Source organism: Aptenodytes patagonicus, chromosome 3, assembly GCF_965638725.1.
Source record: "Aptenodytes patagonicus chromosome 3, bAptPat1.pri.cur, whole genome shotgun sequence".
Lineage (NCBI taxonomy): Eukaryota > Metazoa > Chordata > Aves > Sphenisciformes > Spheniscidae > Aptenodytes > Aptenodytes patagonicus.
Window position 1 is genome coordinate 28,536,676 of NC_134951.1, and position 22,668 is coordinate 28,559,343.

The following is a 22,668-nucleotide window of genomic DNA, read 5'->3' on the forward strand; positions in this document are numbered from 1 at the left end:
AACTGCTTTTCTACTGCACATGAGGGGCATTAACAGGCAGCGCATGGGACAGCAAAAGTGCTGTCTTCTCCCACAGACCTCTGCATAAAGCCATAGGATCACTTTGCAAAAACACATCTTGAACTTTGCTGACCTGTATGAGGCATTATCTCAGAGAAGCCCCAGATAAATGATTCTGTCAGCCTTTTCTTGTGCATTTGTGTTTGTGTGCATTATTGTGAATTAAACCTTAACTGCAATACATAATCTGAATGTCCCTGCAGGAGCTTGTTATTAACCTATCCAGTACGTTCTGAATCTTCCATCTGGAGGGTAGTAAAAGGAAGCCAGTAGTCCTCTTGCCAGACATGATGTGAATAAAATACCTTACTAATTGAATTTCTCTTACTTCTATGCCTCTCTAGTCACATTAGACAGTGACTTTAGCAATGGCAGTCCTCTCTTCTTCCTTTCATAACTGAATTTTTTTAAGATTTTCATTTTAGTTCTTTCCATTCCTCCCCATAGCTCTGACTTCCTGTAGGACAGGACATTCCTGCCATTTCTCAAGAGTACTGCAGCATTACAAAGAGAGAAAGATTTATTTGTAACATCAGTGGGTTCCAGCAACACGTATGGCTGGCATCAGAAGGTTTCTCAGGTTTCTATAGAATGTAGAGTTTCTGTAAAATATAAGAAAAAATGAATACAAATGATTATTTACAATTTGTCTCTGAACTTCTGAGGTTGACAGTGAATATTTGACTTCAGAGACTACATGTGAGTTCATAGTGAGTTTTTCATGCTTTAAATTACTGAAAACCTTCTGATGCCCAGGCACTGTGCTGCCATTTGGCTGGGATGAAAGAGGAGGAGAACTGACCGGGAGCTGCTGCTAGAGAACTTCTGGTCTAGGCCACCTCAGCAGGACCTCTCTGCAAAGGCAGGGGCAGCTCATACCTCCCTTTCATCAGGGCTGGGCACTGATTCTGCTGGCTATAGTTTTTCTGATGAAGGAATGATGCAATCACCAAACTTTGTATCTTCAGGCAAATGCAAACCTGGGGTTATCGCCATACTCAGAAGCTTTCTGACATTTGAAGCTAATTGTGAAAACAAATCAACTTACACCTTATAAATTACTTATGGTACATATTACTGAAGTACTCAGGACATCATAAGTCCGTGAATAAATGTCGTTGTTATAACAAAAGCCAAAATTATTTTATATAAAAGCTGTGAATTAAAATGAACTAAACAAATAGTGCACTGACTTTGATAGGTGGAAAAGTTAATTTCACAATGAATATGTTCGGTTTTGCTTCCTTTATTTAAAAGAAAAATTACATATGCTTTTAAGTACTGATAAATTAGCATTTTTATCCTAATCTAAGAAATACTTCAGGTTGCTATAAAATACTTGTTATTTTGGGGAGTCCTCTATTAAGGCGTCTTTGTTCTGAAAATGGAACTACTTAGGCCTGTATTCAGATGGATTCATTGACTTAACAGGAACTGGTTTTGTTTGTTTGAGAAATGGTTATATGATTCTAGTGGTGGTCTGATATAATAATTAATAGCATCATAATAGCCAGATCTAGGGAAAACACTAGAGCACATGCTTATGTCACAGCACATGCTTACAATTTCAGCTCTTGCCTCTCAGAGTAGGTTTATGGTGCTGATATAAGTCCCTTGTGTGTGGAGGAGACTCGGGTGCCCACATGTTCACAATCTTACAGCATCTCTGAAACTCTCCTGAGGGGTTTTAGTGCGTGTAAGAGGGCTGCAGCACGGCCTGCGAAACTGGGATCCTTGCCCAGACAACAGTTTGAAACTTGCAGTGGTGGTCTCTAACCACGGGGTTGTTAGCCTATAAGGACACTCATTCTCCCTCTTCACCTGCTCTCAGTAGTTACCATTTTTGGCTGCACAGAGGCTAGCTTCTAAAGAGTGGGAGGTGTTCCCACCAATATTACCCTGAAATCAGGACTGCTCTCATGGGATATGAGAGCTGTGGATTAAAACTAGGAGACTAGCAGCTAGGCCTTCTGCTTTCTGTGGAATACCCGGTGCTACTCCACTTATCCTCGAATAAAAACTTAGCAGGCATCTACTGCGGCTGAAGGCAAAACTGCTCATACTGTTACTGATTTTCCCTGGTTTTCTTTGGAGATTTTCCCAGTCCTGCTGGGAAGTTTAGCTCTTACATTTCTGTTCTCTCCCTCTCTCTGCGTTTTCTTTTCCTTTCTTTCTAACACCATTGCCAACAACACCCTCTCTAGGTGACGTTGCTGCCCCTCCTTCACCCAGCCCATCTTGAAAGGACAGACCCTTTCAGGCTGCATCTTCAAGGGTGGTACAGACTAGGTGAGGTTCCAGACGGCATCAGCTTTATTAACTTCTCTCTTTTGATTTTTCTTAGATGTCCGCAGTACCTCCCCTCCCTGCCAAACCTCCCAGTGTGACACTGAGCACTGGTGACTATGTGTGTGACATTCAGTTTGAGACATAATGATGCAGCCAGCCATAACTACTGACCTTCAGCTTCACGTCCCTGTATTGAACACACGTTTTGTTGCACAACAGAGTAGATTGTTTGCTTTTCACTTCATTAAGAAATGTCCCCATGTGGAAAAGGCCATTTCCCTTGTAAAAAAATAGTAATTTTTGCTTTAACAGGCAGCTGTTCTCATGCAGATAATACAGAGTAATGGATGGAGACAAAAAGAGATTTCTAAATTAGTAAAGATTGTCTGGAAAGGATGTAGCTCACCTCACAGATAGCTCTTTTTATCTGTGTTCTGGGTACTCTGTATATAGATTGACACTGGTGTGCCAATAAAATTTATAAACCAGGGAAAAATTCCATTTTATTTTGTTTTTTTCTCATATTAGCTTATGCTGCCTTCTTTTTTTTTTTTTGTTCCTGAGGATATATACAACTTGTAGCACTGGTTATTCAGTGGATATTCCCCCATCAAACACTTGTTACAGACAGAGTATAGTATTTCTGAGGTTCCAATTTGACAGTACTAAGCTTCCCACATTTTTAGATGCCCTTACTGGAGATGGTAATTTCCCCATCATGAGAAAGAATTTTCTTCCTCTTGCTTAGTACGTTTCAGTAATGTTTCAGGAATTTTGCAAGCATGCTCCAATTTGTTCAAAAAAGCACCATAAAACATACTGGAAGTATATGTAACTCGTGAGCAGCGCTGACGTGACGGCTTCATGAAAATTTTCATTTCAAACTGGGGAAACAGAATCTTTTTTGGGGAAAAAATAGGGCATTTCATTACATAGTAATATGAAAACAACTCATAATGAATGTTAGAGAATTCATGTGCTTGCAAATATTTATTAACAAGAATGTACAAAGGCTCCTTTGTCATCCAAAAAAATAAACCACTTTGGGCAATGGAAGAGCAAGATAAGGATGAACTAAAGAGATATTAGTTACGCTTGGCATGAAGCTGTGAGGCCACTTTGCCAAGGTTTATCATTAATAGAAGTAGGGCTGGTGCCTCTGAGGAGGAGCGGCAGGAGGCAAGGTCGGTGAGAAGCGACTGCTGCCTGGTCCCCTTCCAGCCGCTCTCGCCACTGCCGGGCTCTGATCCACTTGTTTGCTCACACTCACTCTTTTAGCAGGTGATACATTAGCTTCTGCTGGAACTAATCACAGCTCTTGTCACAAATTTTCTGGGTCTTGAGCTCAAAGGCACAGCGCGCAGGGGAGTTTCTGGTCTAGGCTCAGCCAGCCAAGCAGGTGAGAATTCGGGATGTATTGTGTCAACAACGGCCTTGACAAAACCTAAGCACAAGATTTGTGCCAAGAGCTGGGTATGCCTCCTTGACTCTATCCCAAATCTTTTAAAAATCAATTTTTTAAAATGATTTTATCCTTTAGGTGCAAAAACCCACATACATATTGGATTTCTTTAACCAGAAACGCTATAAACTGCTGACAGCTTGCAGTAGTGAAATATATTGTACGTGCACCTTCACTGGTTTAACTCTTAAATGGCTGAAAAGGCTTGTTGGAGTCTTGTTAAAAAGCCTGAAGTGCTCCTGCTAGTACATAGATAAGGCAGACTTTCTTCATACCTCTCAGACACTGTTTTCAGATTGGTTTTGCTTCCAATCCACCTTCTCAGAAAATGTCCCAAAACGTGGCCATTTTATCCTAGCACAAGATCCTTCTGGGCTTTCCTTTTCTGTCACTTGAGCATTGGTTCAGCTGCAGGAGGGAGATGCACTGACCACAGTCAAAGTGTAACTGGTTTAATGGGACATCTACAGCAGGTTTTTGTGTGTGTGCTTTCATGCCGATGAAAGCACTTAGTGTAGAGCAATTGTATTGGCATGAAGGTAGAGTATCTTTCCTAGTTAATCATCAAGCCCTATGAAATGTAAAAAAGGTGCAAGACAAGCACTTTGCTTTCAGTCCAAAGCTTCTTTTTTGCATCCATTAATCTGTTGCTGTTTACTTTTCTTTTTTTCATAGGAGACTGCTCTCCTACACCCTCTGTATCCAACTAAACTGATCCCTCCAACTAAGTCCCCTTTGCGCCCTCCGTCCGTCTCCCTCGCTGATTGTCTAAAACCTGGACCTTTCAGCCACTTGTCTTCCATCACGTGTGACGTTCATGAGAATCCTTATAGCCCTTACAGTCACAACTCTTTGTACAATAAGGTGAGCGTCAAGTGTGGTGTGATTCAAGAGCTTTGTCAGGCTTTTACCCTTTTAATTCTAGGCAGAATTCAGCTGAGTCAGTGGATTCAGTGCTGGAAGGTGCTCTGGGAGATGCATCTCAGATAAGCCTGTGTCTCCAGCGTCCCTGGAGATATTACTGCTTTTCCTTCCCTTGGCATAGCTCGTATCAGGGCTTGTTTCCTCCAGACCATCTAGGACAGGGCTCCCACCACTCTTCATTCAAGCTATTTGTTCTCTAAAGGAGGAATAATCTATTTCATCCCCCATGCTCAGTTTACTTTTAACATTTACCCATACTAAGGTAATGGGCTACTTTTTCAAGGGGACTGAAGGAAGGGAGGCTAACCTGAGAGAAATACAGGCTTTTCCAGTGGCTTTACCTGTCATCCTGACAAGCAGTTGTCTCTTGCCAATGCAAAGGGAATTGCACCCTTGCTGACATTTGTGTCTTCCTTGAAACAGCAGCGAAGAAGTTGGACAAAATCTCTGTAGTCCAATGTGTGTGGGTGACAGGGCTGGCTAATGAGTTTTGTAAGGTGAAAACTGGGCCCTATGTCTTAACTGAAGTCTTTTCGAAGAACAGCTGGCACGAGGTATTTATAATACCTCAAGAGAGCCCCTGTCTGGTGTTAGAAAAGCATCAGTTGTGGAAGTCCATAGAAGATGCTGTTTGGACCCCTCAGATGCATTCCTCCCATGTCTTCTTTTTCTAACACAGAATCTGGCTGCAAATGTTCAAACCTTGATGCCAGGAGAGATAATCCCACTCCAAGATGTACAGTGTGTTTTATTTGGGACGCAAGAGGTTAAAACACAGGCATTAGGTGCTGTTTCTTTAGGCTATGTCATGTTTTCCTCATCAGGGGAAGCACCAGGATGAAACACGCATTACTAGTTTTAGGCACACTAGGAGCCGAGACTGCTTTGGAGAGAAGTATCACCTCTGCAGAAAATGTATGTTGGTCAGCCGTCAGACTCTGAAGAAATGCCTGGAAACGCCTTTCCCCATTGACTAGAAACATAGTTTAGGTTAATAGGCGATGTCAATAGTGTCTGAAGTTGGCCTCTCCATCCTGTGGGATTTATAGAATTTACCATTTTGCCCACTTATTAGGATGGACTAAAACTAAAACTCAAACTCAAACTAAAACTAAAACCAACCTTCCATTCTGTCTTTGAGGCATCCTGAACAAAAGCACCTTTTCGTATCTGCTAGACTGGGTTTTGTTCTGTTTCAATTTTTAGTAAACTGGGCTCTTATGTTTATTTAGGCAACAATGATTTTATGATCAAGTATTTTTTGACAAGTTTCCTGGTTCATTGCAAGGCATTCACATGAACAAACAAACAGTTCATGTGACTGCTGAAGCCAGTTTTTATAACGAAAATGGGTATTTGCTGTTGCTAATGAAAACACTGCTAGAAACTCAGAAATTTGTATAGGAAGGCAAATAAGGCAGGGAAAAGTTGTCTGAAGATAATTAAGATAGAGTAATTTTATGGTATATCATTAGCTGTTTTCTCGAACAGGGATATTCTTGCTGAATAATTGCTGAAATAAGGAAATTTTGCTGCTGCTCTGATTTCCCATAGCACTGTGCACCCAAAACTCTTCTCTTGAATGCAGAGGTCATAGGACAGCCTAGCCTCTGTATTTGCATTCCACCCATATGGTGATGGTTACGAGGCCTCTTCATCCACAATTTTTTATCTCAAGGAACTTTTGTCATTCCAAGCAACCTTTGTGAGCTTTGCAAACTGATACAGCCACACCTCTCTGATGTTAACAGGTTCTTCCTGTGCAATGTAAATACGAAAGCTACATCACCTCTTTGATTTCTTCCATTTCCCTATATAACATAAATTTGCTCTCACTTGGGACATTTTTTACCGTCTGCTGTTAGCAAAGGTATTTCACATGGTTTTCTTGTAAGCTTCACACATCTGTAAATAGCTTTTATTCTATATTTTATATTTTATATTTTATATTTTGATTTTTTATATATTATGTATATTTTATGTATTCTTTTTTCCATATTGAACTCTGACTCTTTATTTAAGTCTGCAACTTTCCAGGGTTGAGCAGCATTATACATAGCCCAGAATTCACTGAAGAGGGCTGTATTCTATCAAAGAAATCCTGAGAGGAACATTTAATTTTACTTCAAATACTTCTGCAGCAGCATTTTGAATGGTTATGACATCAGCGAGCTAATTGTGAGGGCTGTGTTTTAGATGAGGCCCTAGTACTGACCTGCTGCGACAATTTAAGCAAAAAAAGTTCACACATTTGGGCTTCTGGTTGACTTCTTACTGCCATCCCGCTCATTGTGTAAGTGAAATAGGCTCCTGACTTTGGTCAAGACCACATGCAACGATAATGCTTGTGTTTCTCCAAATGCATCCCTTAATTTAGTTAATGTAGCAAGTTCTCTCTTTCATCCCATAAGATTTAGTGAAAATCCATGGGAATCTACGATGTTAACCATAATAGGTACAAAAAAATTCAATAATTAGATCTTCTGGAGTAGGATTGGTGAGAATGACAAATATTTTGAGATGAAATTTTTTTTGAGACTGGAGAATTTTCAGTATAACTCAATTTACCATTGATTGTTTCCTAGTGTTTAAAATAATTTTAATTATTTAATTATTTGCAATAATTTTAAAGTCTCAGCCAATGAAGATAAGGTTAACTGATATAAAATGGACAACTCAATTGTCAAAGGTAGCTAAGAGTTTTAAGCATTACTGGTAGTGCTAGTAAATACCTTTAATAAAACATATTGTAGTTCTGAACTGATGTCACTCTCTAGGTAGGTGTGGCTCAATACTTTGGGAAACAGAATAATCAGATGTCAATACTGGGCTAGTTTAATACAAACAGAGGTTTATTTACACAAGAAGTAAATATTCACTATGTAGAATAATTTTTTTAATGTTTCTGTTTCGGTCTATAGTATTAACATTCTTTGATAACCAAAGGAAGATTAATTTCGATCTTATTCACATGATTAATATTTAACATTTGAGTCAATGTATGTTGATAAAAACCTTGACAATATTTGCCTATTATTTCTTTCAATAACCCTGTCTTCTGCACCACCCAACTACTGTCTGAGCTATACATGTTTTTAAAAAGAAATTATTTAATTTATTGTCATAAATAATTGAAGTAACAGAAAACACAGTACAGTAGACACAGTATCAGGTGTTGAAATTTCAAACTGTTAGACCTGTTCCATAAACAACATCCTGACATCATGGGAATTTCTTTCCATTCTCTACCTAACCTGGACCATCATCTCTGTAAATTCCCTGGAGTTCCCCCTCTCCACTCCTCATCCCTTGGGATAAGGGATAATATGCACTGTGACTTGCTTGCTGTCTCTCCAGCCATCCAGTAAACACATGGTCAATGTCCACATGGTCAATCTATATATATGTTACATTTCTAACTGTATGTTGTATTTTGCTTCATCTTCCACTAGAGGGCAAAACCCGCTGCCATAAATTGTTACAATCATTTAAAATACGTTGTAAATACACTATTGAGAATGGACATTCCAGTGAATGGAGTTGCTACTCTTCACCTGTGCTTTCATTAAAAAATTACCTTAAACAAGTGTTCCCTCAGAAAAGGGAAATGGGATATGGGAAAAATGGAATGATCACCTGTGTTATATTAGGGAGGCTAGATATGGTGAGCTCCTAAAACCAGTATCACTTCATTTGGTGGCTCAGGGCGTAAGAAAATAACAGCTGTCTCTATCTGAAATGCTTTATTGAAAGGGCACTGTGGTGGTGTTTAGGCAGACTGGACCCAGTGCTGGGTTGTTTTTGTTTGAAGCTCCACCAAGTACCTGAATCTTCAGAGCTGATGGAATTACACAGATGAAGCTGGAAGATAGACCTGGCCACTTTTGTAGTTTATAACTGTTCAGAGTGATGAAATCCATAAGTTGTGCCCCAAATCATTTCACAATGTGGTTTTAGCTTTGATGGGAGGAGGCAGCGGGAACCAAGGTATTGTGTCTGTCCTTCTGCTTGGAGAAGAGCAGAGAAGGCTTTCTCCTCTCATCTGTGCACAGGCTGCTTCTGATATAAAAATGTTGCCCATTCAAGTGATCTGATTCTGTTCTCATTGGCCTTGTCATCTCCCTTGTCCTCTCCTTCCCCACTCTGCCCCCCAGGCACCAGGTGCTGCTGCTCTTATTTACACTCCTTGGTCTTGAATAATTACATGAGTTGAACTTTTTAGTATAAAAAGAGTTCCTTCTCCTTTTGATTAGAATAAAACAGCTCAGGAAGTTGGACTTCAGTGCAACTATTGCAGTGATGGAGAACCTGAGGTAACATTTAGCTCTGTGGTTATCTCCAAAGTGTGCTTCTGCTGGGAAACCCTCCAGCTTTTAACGGAGGACTGTGTAGGGTGGAAGAGCACAACTTTGCACCTGGAGTACTGTGTCCAGTTCTGGTCCCCACAGTTCAAAAAAGATTCGGACAAACTGGAGAGAGTCCAAAGGAGGGCCACGAAGAGAATCTGCCCTATGAGGAAAGACTGAAGGAGTTAGGTCTTTTCTCCCTGGAGAAGAGAAGGCTCAGGGGGAACCTCATCACAGTATTCCAGTACTTAAAGGGTGGCTACAAAGAGGATGGAGGCTCTCTCTTCACAGGGATCCACATGGAGAAGACAAGGGACAATGGGTACAACTTGCACTGGGAGAGGTTTCATCTTGTTATATGAAAGAATTTTTTTACAGTGAGAACAATCAATCACTGGAAGAACCTCCCCAGGGACGTGGTGGAGTCCCCATCACTGGAGGTTTTCAAGCTGTGTTTAGACAGGGTGCTAGATAATCTCATCTAGGCTCCCTTTCCCACAAAAGGTTGGACCCTTCCAACCTGGGCTGTTCTATGATTCTATGATTCATATGGAGGCACATTCGATGTAAATATCTGTCAGGGAAGAGAGCATTAGATTTTGGGAAACCAGCTGTCATTTTGAAGGAGAAAGGAATGACCTGCCCAAGTGAATAGGCAGGGGATGAGCGGGTGTAGCTCCCTCAGCTGGGGACCACCTCTCAGTCCCTATTGACTTTCAAACTGCCTTTTCTTTCTGTCAGCAAGGGCTGAGCACACGATTCATGTACATCCCTGTAAAAATCTCCCTGTCTGTTAAATATTTAGCTGCACAGCCTTGAAAATTGATTGGAGGGAACTGGCTCTTTGCAAGTGGTATGAGAAATGTTAAAAAAATTACCATTTCTGTACCTGATCGGACATTACTTACAAGAGTAAAGGTCCAAGCTTGCAGGGGACAAGTTTTCTTTAATGTCCAGCTTTGGGCTCGAGGCAATTTAATGTTTTTCCTGGACCTAAATCAAGTTTGCTTGAAATCACTAAATGTTGTCGTGTTGGAAGTGTCAACCTTTCATAATCACTTGCAGGTCTGCAGGCTCATAGGTAAGCAGAATATTTAAGGGGAATCTTTATTATTTTTTGAATGAAATCAGTGGTGTTTACCTCACCATACAATCTCCTACTCATCGGAGTTTGTATTTGATTAATACTAGCATAGTGGGAATTGACATTCTGTGAACGTGGCAGCCTTTCAAGGTTGCCATGGAAAAGCGCTTTTCTCCCAGACATCATCCCAGCTGCTTTTATTTCTAGAAGAGAGTTTCTTTCTCTCTTTTAAACTTTGATATTTAAATGCTGTACTTGTGTAGGTGTATTGTGGTTCATCAACCTTCTACTATCTGTGATCCACAACAATTGCTTTAGTGTAGAAAAATAAATCAGAGGCAACCAAGCCAGTTCATTAGTGCTGTGCTACAAATTGGACCTCCTTGTTGGGAAATATTAATGCTTAATATTGTTGTGTCTTCTTTGTTTATTCTTTTATGGCATTGCTTGGGCTTAGTGAGTTATTTTAATCATATCATACTTAGATGACATTTCTATCACTTTGGACTTAGTTTGATAATGCCTGCAGAAAATGCCTCTAGAGTCCTTGCTCAGCTCATCTTTAAAGAAAGGTATTTCTCCTAAAGCACTTTAGAAGGATCATAACTTGGTAATCAATTGCTTTCTTCAAAGCCATCAAATTACCCACAGAACATGAAGGTAGCTTAGGCTCAACAGCAGACACAACAGCATGCACTTAACATGGAGATGTCTTAAGTCTAGCACTGCCTGGAAAGAACTCTGCTACCCACTCCTGCAGAGACAGCTCTTCCAAAGGAAAAGAAGGAATTGATTAACATGTCATTCATTTTGTTCTGGGTAGTTCGGCAATTTCATAGAATCATAGAATAGTTTGGGTTGGAAGGGACCTTTAAAGGTCATCTAGTCCAACCCCCCTGCCGTGGGCAGGGATATCTTCAGCTAGATCAGGTTGCTCAGAGCCCCCTCCAACCTGACCTTAAATGTTTCCAGGGATGGGGCATCCACCACCTCTCTGGGCAACCTGTGCCAGTGCTTCACCACCCTCAGCATAAAAAATTTCTTCCTCATATCTAGTCTATATCTCCCCCGCTTTAGTTTAAAGCCATTCCCCCTTGTCCTGTTGCAACAGGCCTTGCTCAAAAGTTTGCCACCATCTTTTTTATAAGCCCCTTTAAGTACTGATAGGCTGCAAGAAGGTCTCCCCAAAGCCGCCTCTTCTCTAGGCTGAACAACCCCAACTCTCTCGGCCTTTCTTCATAGGAGAGGTGTTCCACCCCTCTGATCATTTTTGTGGCCCTCTTCTGGACCTGCTCCAACAGGTCGGTGTCTTTCTTATGCTGAGGGCTCCAGAGCTGGACACAGTGCTCCAGGTGGGGTCTCACCAGAGCAGAGTAGAGGGGCAGAATCACCTCCCTCGACCTGCTGGCTACACTTCTTTTGATGCAGTCCAGGATTTTGAGAGCCTTGCTGTCTTATTTCCACTAGGAGAAGCTGTTGATGGTAGGACCCTGGTATTTCTTTGGTGTACTTCTGTTCATTTAGAAAACATGCACACAAAAAGTTGTTTTCTTGAACGCGGTAGGATCAAACCCCAGTGGGCACTTTCCATACTTAGAAATCCACATGTGCTTCCCAGTGAACGCTGTGCCCAGAAGTGTCCAATTTTCCTCTTGGAACATATTTACAGCCACTTCTGTTGCTTTCTGCCTTTTCATTTATACAGACTGTCTCTGCTGGGATAGTTTAAGTCAGGCTCAAGCACCAAAAAGTGTTCTAAAATGCTTTGTCTTCATTCTTAGAAGTGTTTACATAATATAAAACTTCGGTTCAGTCTTATGCCTGGCTTTCTAGGATGATTGCATCTAGTCTTCTGCATAGTGGATTTCAGGCAGACATTTTTAATACGCAAACCGATACCAAATATAATAGAAATTCTGGCCCCAGCTAACAACTCATTTCTAAGATGTCTTTATCTTAGTCTTCTGTATCTTCAGATTAATATGTGAACACACATCTTAGGAGAACAAGCAAAGGAAACACAACAGCCCAAATACTACAACACTCCTAGTACCTGCTTCTAATGTCTCTGTTGGTTTGTGAATGGGATTCTATAACATGCCCCATGGTGATGGGGGCAAGCTTGCTATAGCTTGAAGACTGCTTTTCATGCTAGGATCCTGATCCATGACTGGATTTGGACTGGATACAACTCCATTTCTAGGGGAATTTAAAACCATATAAAATGGGAATGTAAAAAAATAATATCTATTAATGATTTGGCAAATGGGAACTGCAACCTGTGGACATGTCTTTGCTTGTGATATAGTAATAAAAACAAAAGACGAAATTACAAAGAACAGAAGCCACTCAGAGGTAAAGGTTGTTCTTAACAGCAAAAGCAGAAATATACTATTGAGTGAAAAATATCAAACAAGATTTGGTGGGCATGTCACCTGTGAGAAACAAAAATGATACTTGTACACTTTTTATTGAAGACAGCAAGAAAACAAAGTCTGAAGGAAAAAAATTAATAATTAATGGAAACTATACCAAAACACCCAGAGCTATAGAGAAATTTGTATCTTAGACCTCACTGAACACAGATGTTTCTATACAATTTCTGCTGGTTTTTTAGATTGTAAAGAACTCTTCCGATGTATCAAGGAAAAGTAAACAGTGAGCTCATGAACCTTTGGGAACTCTACATTTTAAAGGACAAATTGGCACAATTAGAATTCACTTAACTTTTATTGCAGGTATTGATGTAATGTGTACTCTGAAATACGGCCTTAATTAACTCCACTTCCAGATATGTTAGAAAAATGTATAAACTGTAATTAGTTCTGGTGAAATTCCAAGCATGTACTTAGAGCTTGAAGTAAAGAAGCTGGTATTTACCTATGTTACAAAGATGTTATGAACTTCAAGGCATTAGTGGGTTTTTTTTCCTTTTTGGCAAAGTGTTCTGAACGTTGATGAAGAGGTCATATATGATAAACTGTAAATTACAGTACTAGCTTTCTCTTTTTCTTAATTAAACAGTGGCTACCATTTTAGTAGTTATAAGATAGGCAGAATATGATCTTAATACAAATTTTATTATAATAGGTGACAGTTACACTTGTATACTGTTGAAAATTCAGTCAAAGTTTGTGGTTTGGATTTAAAGTAGCTAAGGTACATACATATAGATCTCTGTTGCATGAGAAGCTTACTCGGAAAACAGGGTTTTTTCAGTTTTGCAGCTAATCTGGGAAGAAAATATGTGGGGGAAAGGTCAGCTCTGAAAATTGTATCCATTTTGTTTCACACTCTCGCCTGGAAAGCAGTTAAAGTTCTTCAGCTGTTATCAGTTTATCAGTCAATGAGCAATGAGCCCCTTCCTGGGGCAGGGAAACGTTGTCTCTTCTAAGCAATGACTCGATTTCTGTGAGTCCATAAATAGTTCATAGTCAATATGCTGAGGGAAATTTGAAACACTTGTGTTGGAAATTCTGAAATTTTCTTTCCAATACAGATGAAAATTTGAAAACATTTAAATACTCCAGAAATCAGTATGCATCTTTTAGGTTATATGAACTAACTCAAAGCAGATAATTCTAATCCATGTGATTAGATGATGTTTGTCTCCTCTGCTGCCTGTGGTTCTCATGCCTCAAGTCTTCATTACCGGCCTGGTACCCTTGCTGGCCACCAGCTCTTGTAATCACCTATAGTGAAATTAGCCCTGTGAGGAAATGCAGAGCTTGATTAGCCACAGCAGAAAATAGAGGCTCTTATCATGATTGCCACAAAGTGCACTGATAGTGAAATACATTGTCATTTTTTATGGAAGTGATCCAAAATGAAACGTCCAGGTCAGAAAACACAACATTCCAGTTATGGATGGGATTTCTTATGATTGAACATTTTAAATTTCTAAATGACTAGTGAGAGTTTGCAAGAGACATCAAAATGTTTTGCAGAAAGCTTCATTTTTCTGTTTCTACTATTTTTCATTGAAAAATCATTTTGGCAGAAAATCCCCAGCCAATTCCATCGTAGACTAGCCCTGCATGAGCAGTTGAACTTGGCCTGGGAAAAGGCAGCCCAAGGAAAATCAATGCACTGCTGGGCTTGCGTGCATCTCCTTCCCTCCAGCTCCACTTAGAGATAAGGAATCCCTACTGCAAAGCCCTGTAACTCCTCCAGCCTCTGGTATTCAGATACAAATCTTTCAGTCTCACCCCACTCTGGTGCCCTCCAGGGCTACATCCTGTGAGAACCTGGCAGGGAACCATGTTTGCGTGTGAGTTGTCCCTCTTGTGCAGGTACTTATCGGTATCTGGAGAGAGTTTTGAAATCTTCAAGTTAAAAATGCACAGGTACAATAGTGTATAATAATGATTTGCAAGTCAGTCAGGATGTTCTATTGCATATGTAGCTGAAGGCACATTATAAATCTTAGTTGTGATCACCATTTCTACTTGACATTTCCTTTTATAGAGCGGTGAAAGGTGCAAAAGAATTGGGTCCTTAACTGACTGAATCTTTGAAATGGATTTTATGCTGTGTCATTTCAGAGAGACTATAGATATCATAACTATAAATTGTCCCTTTACACTGTATATTTTCTCTCCCCTTAGTTGAAGGCACTTCTTGCTCTGCTGCTGTGGGTGTTTTACCATTTATTGGTACCCTAGATTTCATGTTCTTGTACTCAGAAAAAGTGGTTATCTATAAAATTGTTTTATAAAAAAAGTTTGCTTGTTATGCATGTAAAAATAAACATTTTTAGTCTTTGAGAAATTAGTAATTTTTCCTATTGTGAAGGAATGACTCTATGTTTCATAAGAGCCTAGAGTACCTAATTTATTTTCAAAGTGGATTAAAGACTTAATGGAGTAGTTTGAAAGAACAGTGTATATGTGAATGTTCTCTTGTTACTATAGTTGAAACATTCTTATTCCTTATGTACATTATCTGTCACTGGTTCCAAAAAGTTTTAAACCTGTGTCTCAATTAGCAAAGGTTGCAGAACCTCTAGAGAGTGACTTGGATTTATGAAAAAGGTCTTACATTGAGAACACCTCAGAAAACTTTATATTGGTTCAGAGGCAGCTGTGATTCACAGCACAATAAAGATAAACTGACCTTTTAAAGGCAAATATGTCTTGCTGATTGCTCTACAGAGCTAAATGAACAAAGGTCTAACTAAGATGTTATATAACCACCACTTTTCTAAGCCTTGACTGAGTCTGTAAGAGGTTATGGCCAGGTATATAATTTCCCTTTGAACTTACATGCTGCAAATACTTAAATATATCGTCAGGATATTCTGCTCTCCTCAGTACAATTTTTGCAGCCACAAATGCAGATTTGTCTAGTTTGTTCTTTTACTGTTCTTAGAAATAATAAAGAAAACGTCACATTACCAGAAGACTGAGTGACGTCTGGAAAAGTTAAGAATTATTAATTAACCTTGTCAGAGTAATGCAGAATTTTGTAACTGGCAAAGGAAACAAGGATAGAAATTATAAAAGCAATATTATCATCTTCCACCATCAACAGATGCAATCCTTTGACATTTGTAGAAGAAAATAGGGCTTCTTGCCAGCTACTTTGACCTGGAGATGAAAGACTGCCAGTGACAGAGCTTGATGAGGTCTCACTAAGACAACACACCCATAAAAAGTACATAGTCCAAGTTGCATTCACACTTCAGATCTTGTGGACATGTGCACATTCCTATATGACTCTGAGGGATGATAGTCACACAATGTCTATTAAAGAAGGGTTAATCCCGCCTCATTCTGCCTACTTTGCATTCTGGTACTTTTAAGCTGACTGTCTGGTACTCTGATGTTGATAGCTCATCTTTGCAGAGAGATGACCATACTCTGTGAGGATCTTTACTCTGTGCTTAGGGCTGTAAGTTGTACCATGATTCAGGTACAAGGCTGAGTTTAATCAGGTAGGCTATCTGTCCTGTTAAGTGTCTTCCGAATACCCTGTGCTGACCACCATGCAGAGAAGACAACATGGAGATGCCAATGGCCTCCTTTAGTACTTGCCCAGACAGTGAGAGACCTGATTACAGTGCTCATCTCACCCTGCAGATATTCAAACTGCTCTCTCTTCCAAAAAAGTCCGATCCTTACCCACGGAGCTGCAGAAAGCAAGTGCACTGGGACAGCAAGTTCCATCCTGCTTGTGGGACTGGCGTGGTGTGCATTCAAGAACACAAAAATCATATTTGTAAGGAAAAATCAGGGAGGAAAGAATAAGATTCTGTAGCCTCTTGGTTGAACTCTGGAAGGACAGGCACAGGACCTTTTCCACAGCAAGGCTGACACATTTCAGATTACATTGACACTTGATGGAAATAACACAGGGAACAGGCCTCCAGCTCGTTAGGATGAAGTCACTCAGGCCAAGGCACTCAGTTCCTTTGCAGCTGGCAGAGGCAGAGCTGTATGATTCCAGGGAAAAACCCAACGCCCTCCTTTCAGGGACCTAAAAGACTAAGCATTATTTCAGTAGAAAGGATGCAGCACTTGGCTTATGTGCTCCGTATTCGCTAAAGTACTACTTAAAGTTCTTTATAAATGTAGCCATATGTGACTTCCTTAAGACTAGACCCCATGTTAATGCAAAATCAGGTCTCTAGACACCTGACTAGTAGAATGTATAGACTCTTCTACTATAACTTCAGGGGTTTTATGTCAGAGAAGCCTTGTGAAAACAGAGAGAACTGTATATTGTTCAGTTTTTCTCCAAGTCTTAAGCCTGTATTAACTTTTTTCCCCCATTATTAATCAGTGAAGTCCTTCTTTGCCTCTCACTTGTCTCAGTTAAGCCTCTCCAAAAAAATCAATGTTGAGTGTCTGTCCAGAAAATACAGAAAATTTTCCCTCTCTAAGGAGACTGTTATACACGTTGGCTTTTTAGTTTGAAAAGAGGATGTTATCAAAATAAAGGAAGCAAATATATTTCTTGGACAAAAAAAGATCATTACTTTTGTCAGGTCTAAGGAGGGACTTGAGACCGCATACTCAAGGAACAAGGTAAGGCAGAATCATGACTCAGAAAGGCATTTCAGGCTAACACGGTAGGCAATGAATACCAGCAAGAAAGACCAGGGTGAGATAACACAATAAAAGTGCATTTTTCATTGACTGGCTCTCTATGCAACTTGAGAAAAAGAGCTGTTTCATTCTCGGATCACTACCTGACTAGAGAGCTTTTCTTTCTTGCAAGCAGTGGACAGTTCTTCTCAGAGAGCTTAGCCACACATCAGAAACTAAACAGAAAATGATCAATACTTTCCCTCTTCTCTTTGTGACTGACCCTTCTTACTTTGCCTGGAATACAGAGATGCCATATTCTGGAGAGGCAATAGGTACCTCAACTCTAGGGTTTATTTCAATGAAATAAGCTTGCCAGGTGTTGCTAGAACTTTGTACCTGTGCATCACCAAGGATTGCCCACCCTCGGTAGGTGCAGGATGCTGGGTTTGGAAATGGGACTTCTGTCTCCCACGTAGGCTGTTAAACACCTCCTATGTCTGTTGCGAAGAGCTGTGCTGCAGCAGCGGGGTGGTGTAAGGTCTGGGGGCTGCTTCGGCATCTGTGTTGGCTGAAGTCTGGAGCCAGGTGTGTGGCAGAGGGAGGGATGTTGCTACTGGGAGGATCTAGGCTCCTTACCCCTTCCTTACCATTCCTTTGCCTAAAATTATTCCCTTGTCTAAATTTACTGAAGAAATAAATTAAATAAACTTATTGCCTAAATTTATTCACTTGCCTTTTCATATTTTGGGGAGGGTGGGGGGGAGCGGAAGTTAAATGGTTCAAAGCTTCTGTAACTGCTGCTGTTGTTTGACTCCTGCTTCCCTGAAAATGAATCAGGGCAAATTTACAAAGGGAGAGCACAATACATAGCAGATCCATAATGTAATTACAGAAAATTAGAGTATATTCCACTTCAGTATCCTTCTTTCTTTGTAGGGCCAGTTTAGCAGGTCAGTTTTGCTTCTCAAAAAGCACAGTTTCAAAATTAATTTTTTTAGGGCAAGAGCAATATTTTTTTAAGCAACACATTATTTGCTAATTTACTATTTGATCTAAATACCAAAAGAAAGTAATGCCTTTGATACATTGAAAATAGCAGGCTTCTTCCAACCTTGTTTTTGTACAATCCTAAAATACTCAAACCCCTTTCAGCAGCCTTTGCTCTAAAGAGGATGTCTCTGTGTTACTGTATAGGAAAACCTCACAAGCTTATGATCTTAACATTGCCTTTATAAGCTCCAGCTTATCTATCTACCTGTATTCTAATTAAAATCTTATTGAAATTGATATGGTTCTTCACTTGAGTCACACCCATCAAACTTCATTACTCAGATGCAAATCATATAATACTCAAAACACTGGAAAATTACTGAGATCTAAAACTCCTTTCTGCACATACTAATTACTGTTACACAGCATTTTTTAGTTAAATGTTTGTATGATTTATGTCTGAAATTTAAGATTAAGGAGAGCTCTTTTGGAGGAGATTTAAGAAGGCAGATCTTCAAAGTGACAGAAATACAGCTGCAGTTTTAAATAACTTTATGTGCATTATCTCATACTAAATGTATTATAAGGCAGGTGCCCTTGCTTTGATTTTTACTTGAGGTGCCTCTTTCAAATTGGAAAGTGATTTATCCCTTCCCATCCTTTTAATTATGGGAATATGATATAACAGAAAACAGGCCATACCTTGAAATAGATTTTCATACAGACAAGGAGTAGTAAGTGAGAGCCTGTTCAACAGGGAGCCTGTTGAACAAAAATGGGATGTCATTACCTTGCCATCCTTTGCATGACTGAGGGTATTGGCTTTCATTATTAAACTTTAGTGATATTTTATACAGAAATTGAACTGATAATGGATTTCTTTTTCCTGTTTTTAACCTCATGCTCTCTCCAACCTGTGACATCTTGGCTTGGCAGCCCAGTCATCCCATTGTGCCTATTCCAGAAAATGAAACACTCAGCTCTAAGGAGGTAATCTGTTGACATTTAATGGGTTTAAGTATTTGCATGCTAACGTTATCTTTTATTTATGTAGCTTGTGTAGAGTTTATGAGCAAAAATGTGCTGAGCTCCCAAATCTGCTTTTGTCCAGTGCACAGACTAGATAAGCATTAATTATTCTTAATGACTAATGACGAAAAAAACCAGAGTTGTTTTGCAGACTGTGCTGCTTACGTGAATTTGGAGTAACACTAACATTTACACTTCAGGTTCCTGATATGTGCTGTTGGGATGTTAGCAAGTGGGATTTGTTAAATTATGTACTTAACCCCATTTAAATCATACATTCCACAATTTGCAGTCACTGGTATATCTTCTGTTTTAAATACTGGCTACAACTACCAGAAGCACTTAGGATAATTAGTTAATGAGAATTTCGTAAAGGACTGTCAAGAAAACATAAGACAACACACAGTGCATATTTGCCCAGTACTAAAATTCAGTGCCAGTTTTATTTGACTTTGAGAAGGACACAAATCTTCTTGAAGTCTAAATTCAGTGGCCAATTCCCTACTACTTTTACATATCCAAACTCTAGGACCATAGTGGTTACCACCCTAGATAATTCACTCAGTGAGAGCCGAAGTGATCTGTTACACATAGTCAATTTTCTCTTGAGACAGAGCATATAAAAATTAAAAAGGTTCTTCTGGCACAGGCAAGTCTTTTTTCTGACAAGGTCATGAACATGAAGCTGAATGTTGAAATAAATGTATGGAATTTAATTAACTATCATATTCTTTACTGCAGGCTTGGGAATGTAGTAGAACATCTTTAATTAAAGGACATTTTCAACATTATTTTAGAAATTCACATAAGGCAGCATAACCTACTACCAATAATAGCAGTATGAGTACATTTATGACACAAGAATGAATTTTTACTACCAAGACCTATTTGGTTAATAGGTGCATGCTCATAATTATTTCACAAGTTTTTTGATGAGTTTAACAATATAGATAGGAAAGATAATTACATTTTCATAATACAGTTTATTTTTAATGTTTTATTTTAAAATTAGATTCTAGTCATGCTAAAAGCAGCAAAATGAGCATTTAAATAAATGAAATGGATGTTTGCCAATAATTGCTACCAAATGAGTAACTTTCTTGTTTTGAAAAATATTGAAGGAGTTTTGAAGTCAAGCCCTTCACATGCTGGGAGCAGAGGGTTTGCCTGAATTCTGAGTTTGTTGACAGAGCCTGTCAATATATCCTTACAGTTTATCTTGGTTTCCACTGAAAAAAATGGTTTAAAAAAAAGTAAAAGAAAGAAAAAAGAAAAGGTAGACATTTCACTTGTTGGGTGGATCAACAGACTGCTGTTCTGCACCAGGAGTATATGAGATATGAACATAGCCTCTTATCCTCATGCACATTCCCAGCTTCTCTGTGCACGGGGTCAGGGACTTAGAGCTACTTCATATTTCTTTTTGTTTGAATCTTCATCACGGCCTTGCAGCCTCCTCCCTTTTTCCTTGCCTTTGACCTTTCTGCTTGTTTCTACACCATCAATCCCCTTTCCTCTGCCTCCCAGGAGCCACTTCTTGGTTCTCTTGAAAGCAGTTCTTATGGTTTCTGCTATGGATCTTTCCAAAGGAAGCCCCAAGATGCCTTCACAAAATGAAGTTAGACAACAAATACCTTGCTGAGCTTCTCAGATAGGTTGTTTTTTTCCATCTCACCTGTAAAGTTTCTGAAATATTATTGAAGTAAAGGTATTTCATTAGAGGGTGGTGAGAGGGATTCAATAGTTCTGAGGATAAATTTGTTGTTGAGATGAAACAGATTTGCACTACATCAGGCACTCTAAAATGTGTATATATATACACATATATGTACATATGTGTATATATATACATATATGTGTGCGTGTGTGTATATATATATGCAGCCTCCAATGATGCAGCTGATTTTCCTGTATTCAAAAATAAGATAGGGGAAAAGCAAACAGCTAGATCCCCATCTCCCATCCTTTTTCTTTACAATTTACATGTTGAGGGACAGCTTTGCAGATCAAGTGGAAAGAGAAATCTTTTCAAAGACCTTGTTTTTAAGAAACAAGACACATAATTTAACTGATGCGTTATTAAGATTAGTGCAGAAAGTGAAGCATCTTGTACTGACATAGTAAAGTCAGACTACCATGACCGAGATATCCTTGAAAACATGAGGTTGTAGCATGTTCCGAATTGATGATAATGACAACAAAAGTGCAAAATTCCTTTGGTTAGAGGCCAACTATGGTCTGTTTCAAGGCAGATAAAATATATAGCACTGTGTTGTAAAAGTTCCCTTCTATTTTAAACAAATAGTTTAACATAATTTCTATCAACCAATTTATTAAAAAGCTTAAATGTACTCCAACAGTTGGAACATTTGTACTGTGACCTGTAGAATAAAGATCTCTGACGAAATTGTGATTGCATTTATAAAGAGCAAAGACCAATTTATCAATTGGAAAGAAGAGGATTTATCTGGGCGGTTACCAGTACTCTTTGTATATCCCTCGATTAACATCTGGTTATTCATGATTATATGGTTATTATGATTAACATATGGTCATTCACCACTTAAAATAATGTTAGCTGGAGGCAAATAGTTAGCTTTAAAATAAAAAAAAAAAAAAAAAAAAGTGTCAGATACCATTTAGTATAGCTGAGCAAGCTGAGTGTTTGTGCTGGTTCCCTGGGGCCTGTCACATAACTGACTATGACTATACAGGTGGACTCCAGTCCACATGTAGACACAGCGGGAAGAACTGTGTCAGGCTCACCACAAACTGGTCAGGAAATAACATCAAAAGATGACACATTTTCTGTTCTCTCTATTACAAATCAAAGGAAGTCTTCTTCAATGGACTTTTCAAAGTACTTGTACAGGGCATATTATCTAATTTTTTTCCCCAATTTTTAATCTCATTTTTAGACATTAGACACCATGCTGACCATGTTGAGACTGAGCAATGTCTTTCCATGTTTAGGGAGTGCCAGAGAAGACACAAATACATCTAGAGATGAACCCCTTTGTTAATTCTCAGTCAGGAAGGACTGAACAAAGGCATCCATTTCTCTTGAGATCTATTGCTGGAGATGGAACTATACAGCACTGATATCCAGGAAGAGATCAACATTTATGCTATCTTGGAGACAAACAGGAGAACAACATAGAGCCAGGAGCAGATCAAAGCATTTGGGGCACTCTTCTTAGCTGCCCTGAGGGTGGTGGTTTCTTTGAGATATGTTGTTGTTGAGCTGTCTCTGAAGAACCACCAAATTTTCACCATTTTCTCTTCTATATGGTTGGTTCTGCAAAATTGTGTGTTATGCTGCTTTCCCTTTTCAGTGCAGTGAAGAAAACAAGGTAGGCCTTGGTTGATGACTTTTAAAATCACAACATCTTTCAGGCACCTGTATTGTTCCTTCTTATTTAGGAACCTATCTTGACTCTAGGAACTGTTTAT

The 22,668-nt window shown here is 39.3% G+C and overlaps 1 protein-coding gene across 9 annotated transcripts in view; it reads left to right on the plus strand.

The window, feature by feature from the left end:
• MLIP (muscular LMNA interacting protein) overlaps positions 1-22,668 on the plus strand; it is a 126,969-nt gene that overhangs the window by 97,196 nt on the left and 7,105 nt on the right. For 7 of the 9 annotated variants that reach the window (XM_076332947.1, XM_076332949.1, XM_076332948.1 and 4 more), the window contains 2 exons: positions 4,487-4,675; positions 19,123-19,176. The exons of 1 other annotated variant lie outside the window; for it this stretch is intronic. In XM_076332947.1, coding sequence (XP_076189062.1) covers positions 4,487-4,675; positions 19,123-19,176 — 243 coding nt within the window. The remainder of the gene's footprint in view (positions 1-4,486; positions 4,676-19,122; positions 19,177-22,668) is intronic. One more of the 9 variants, XM_076332951.1, reaches the window with a different exon arrangement.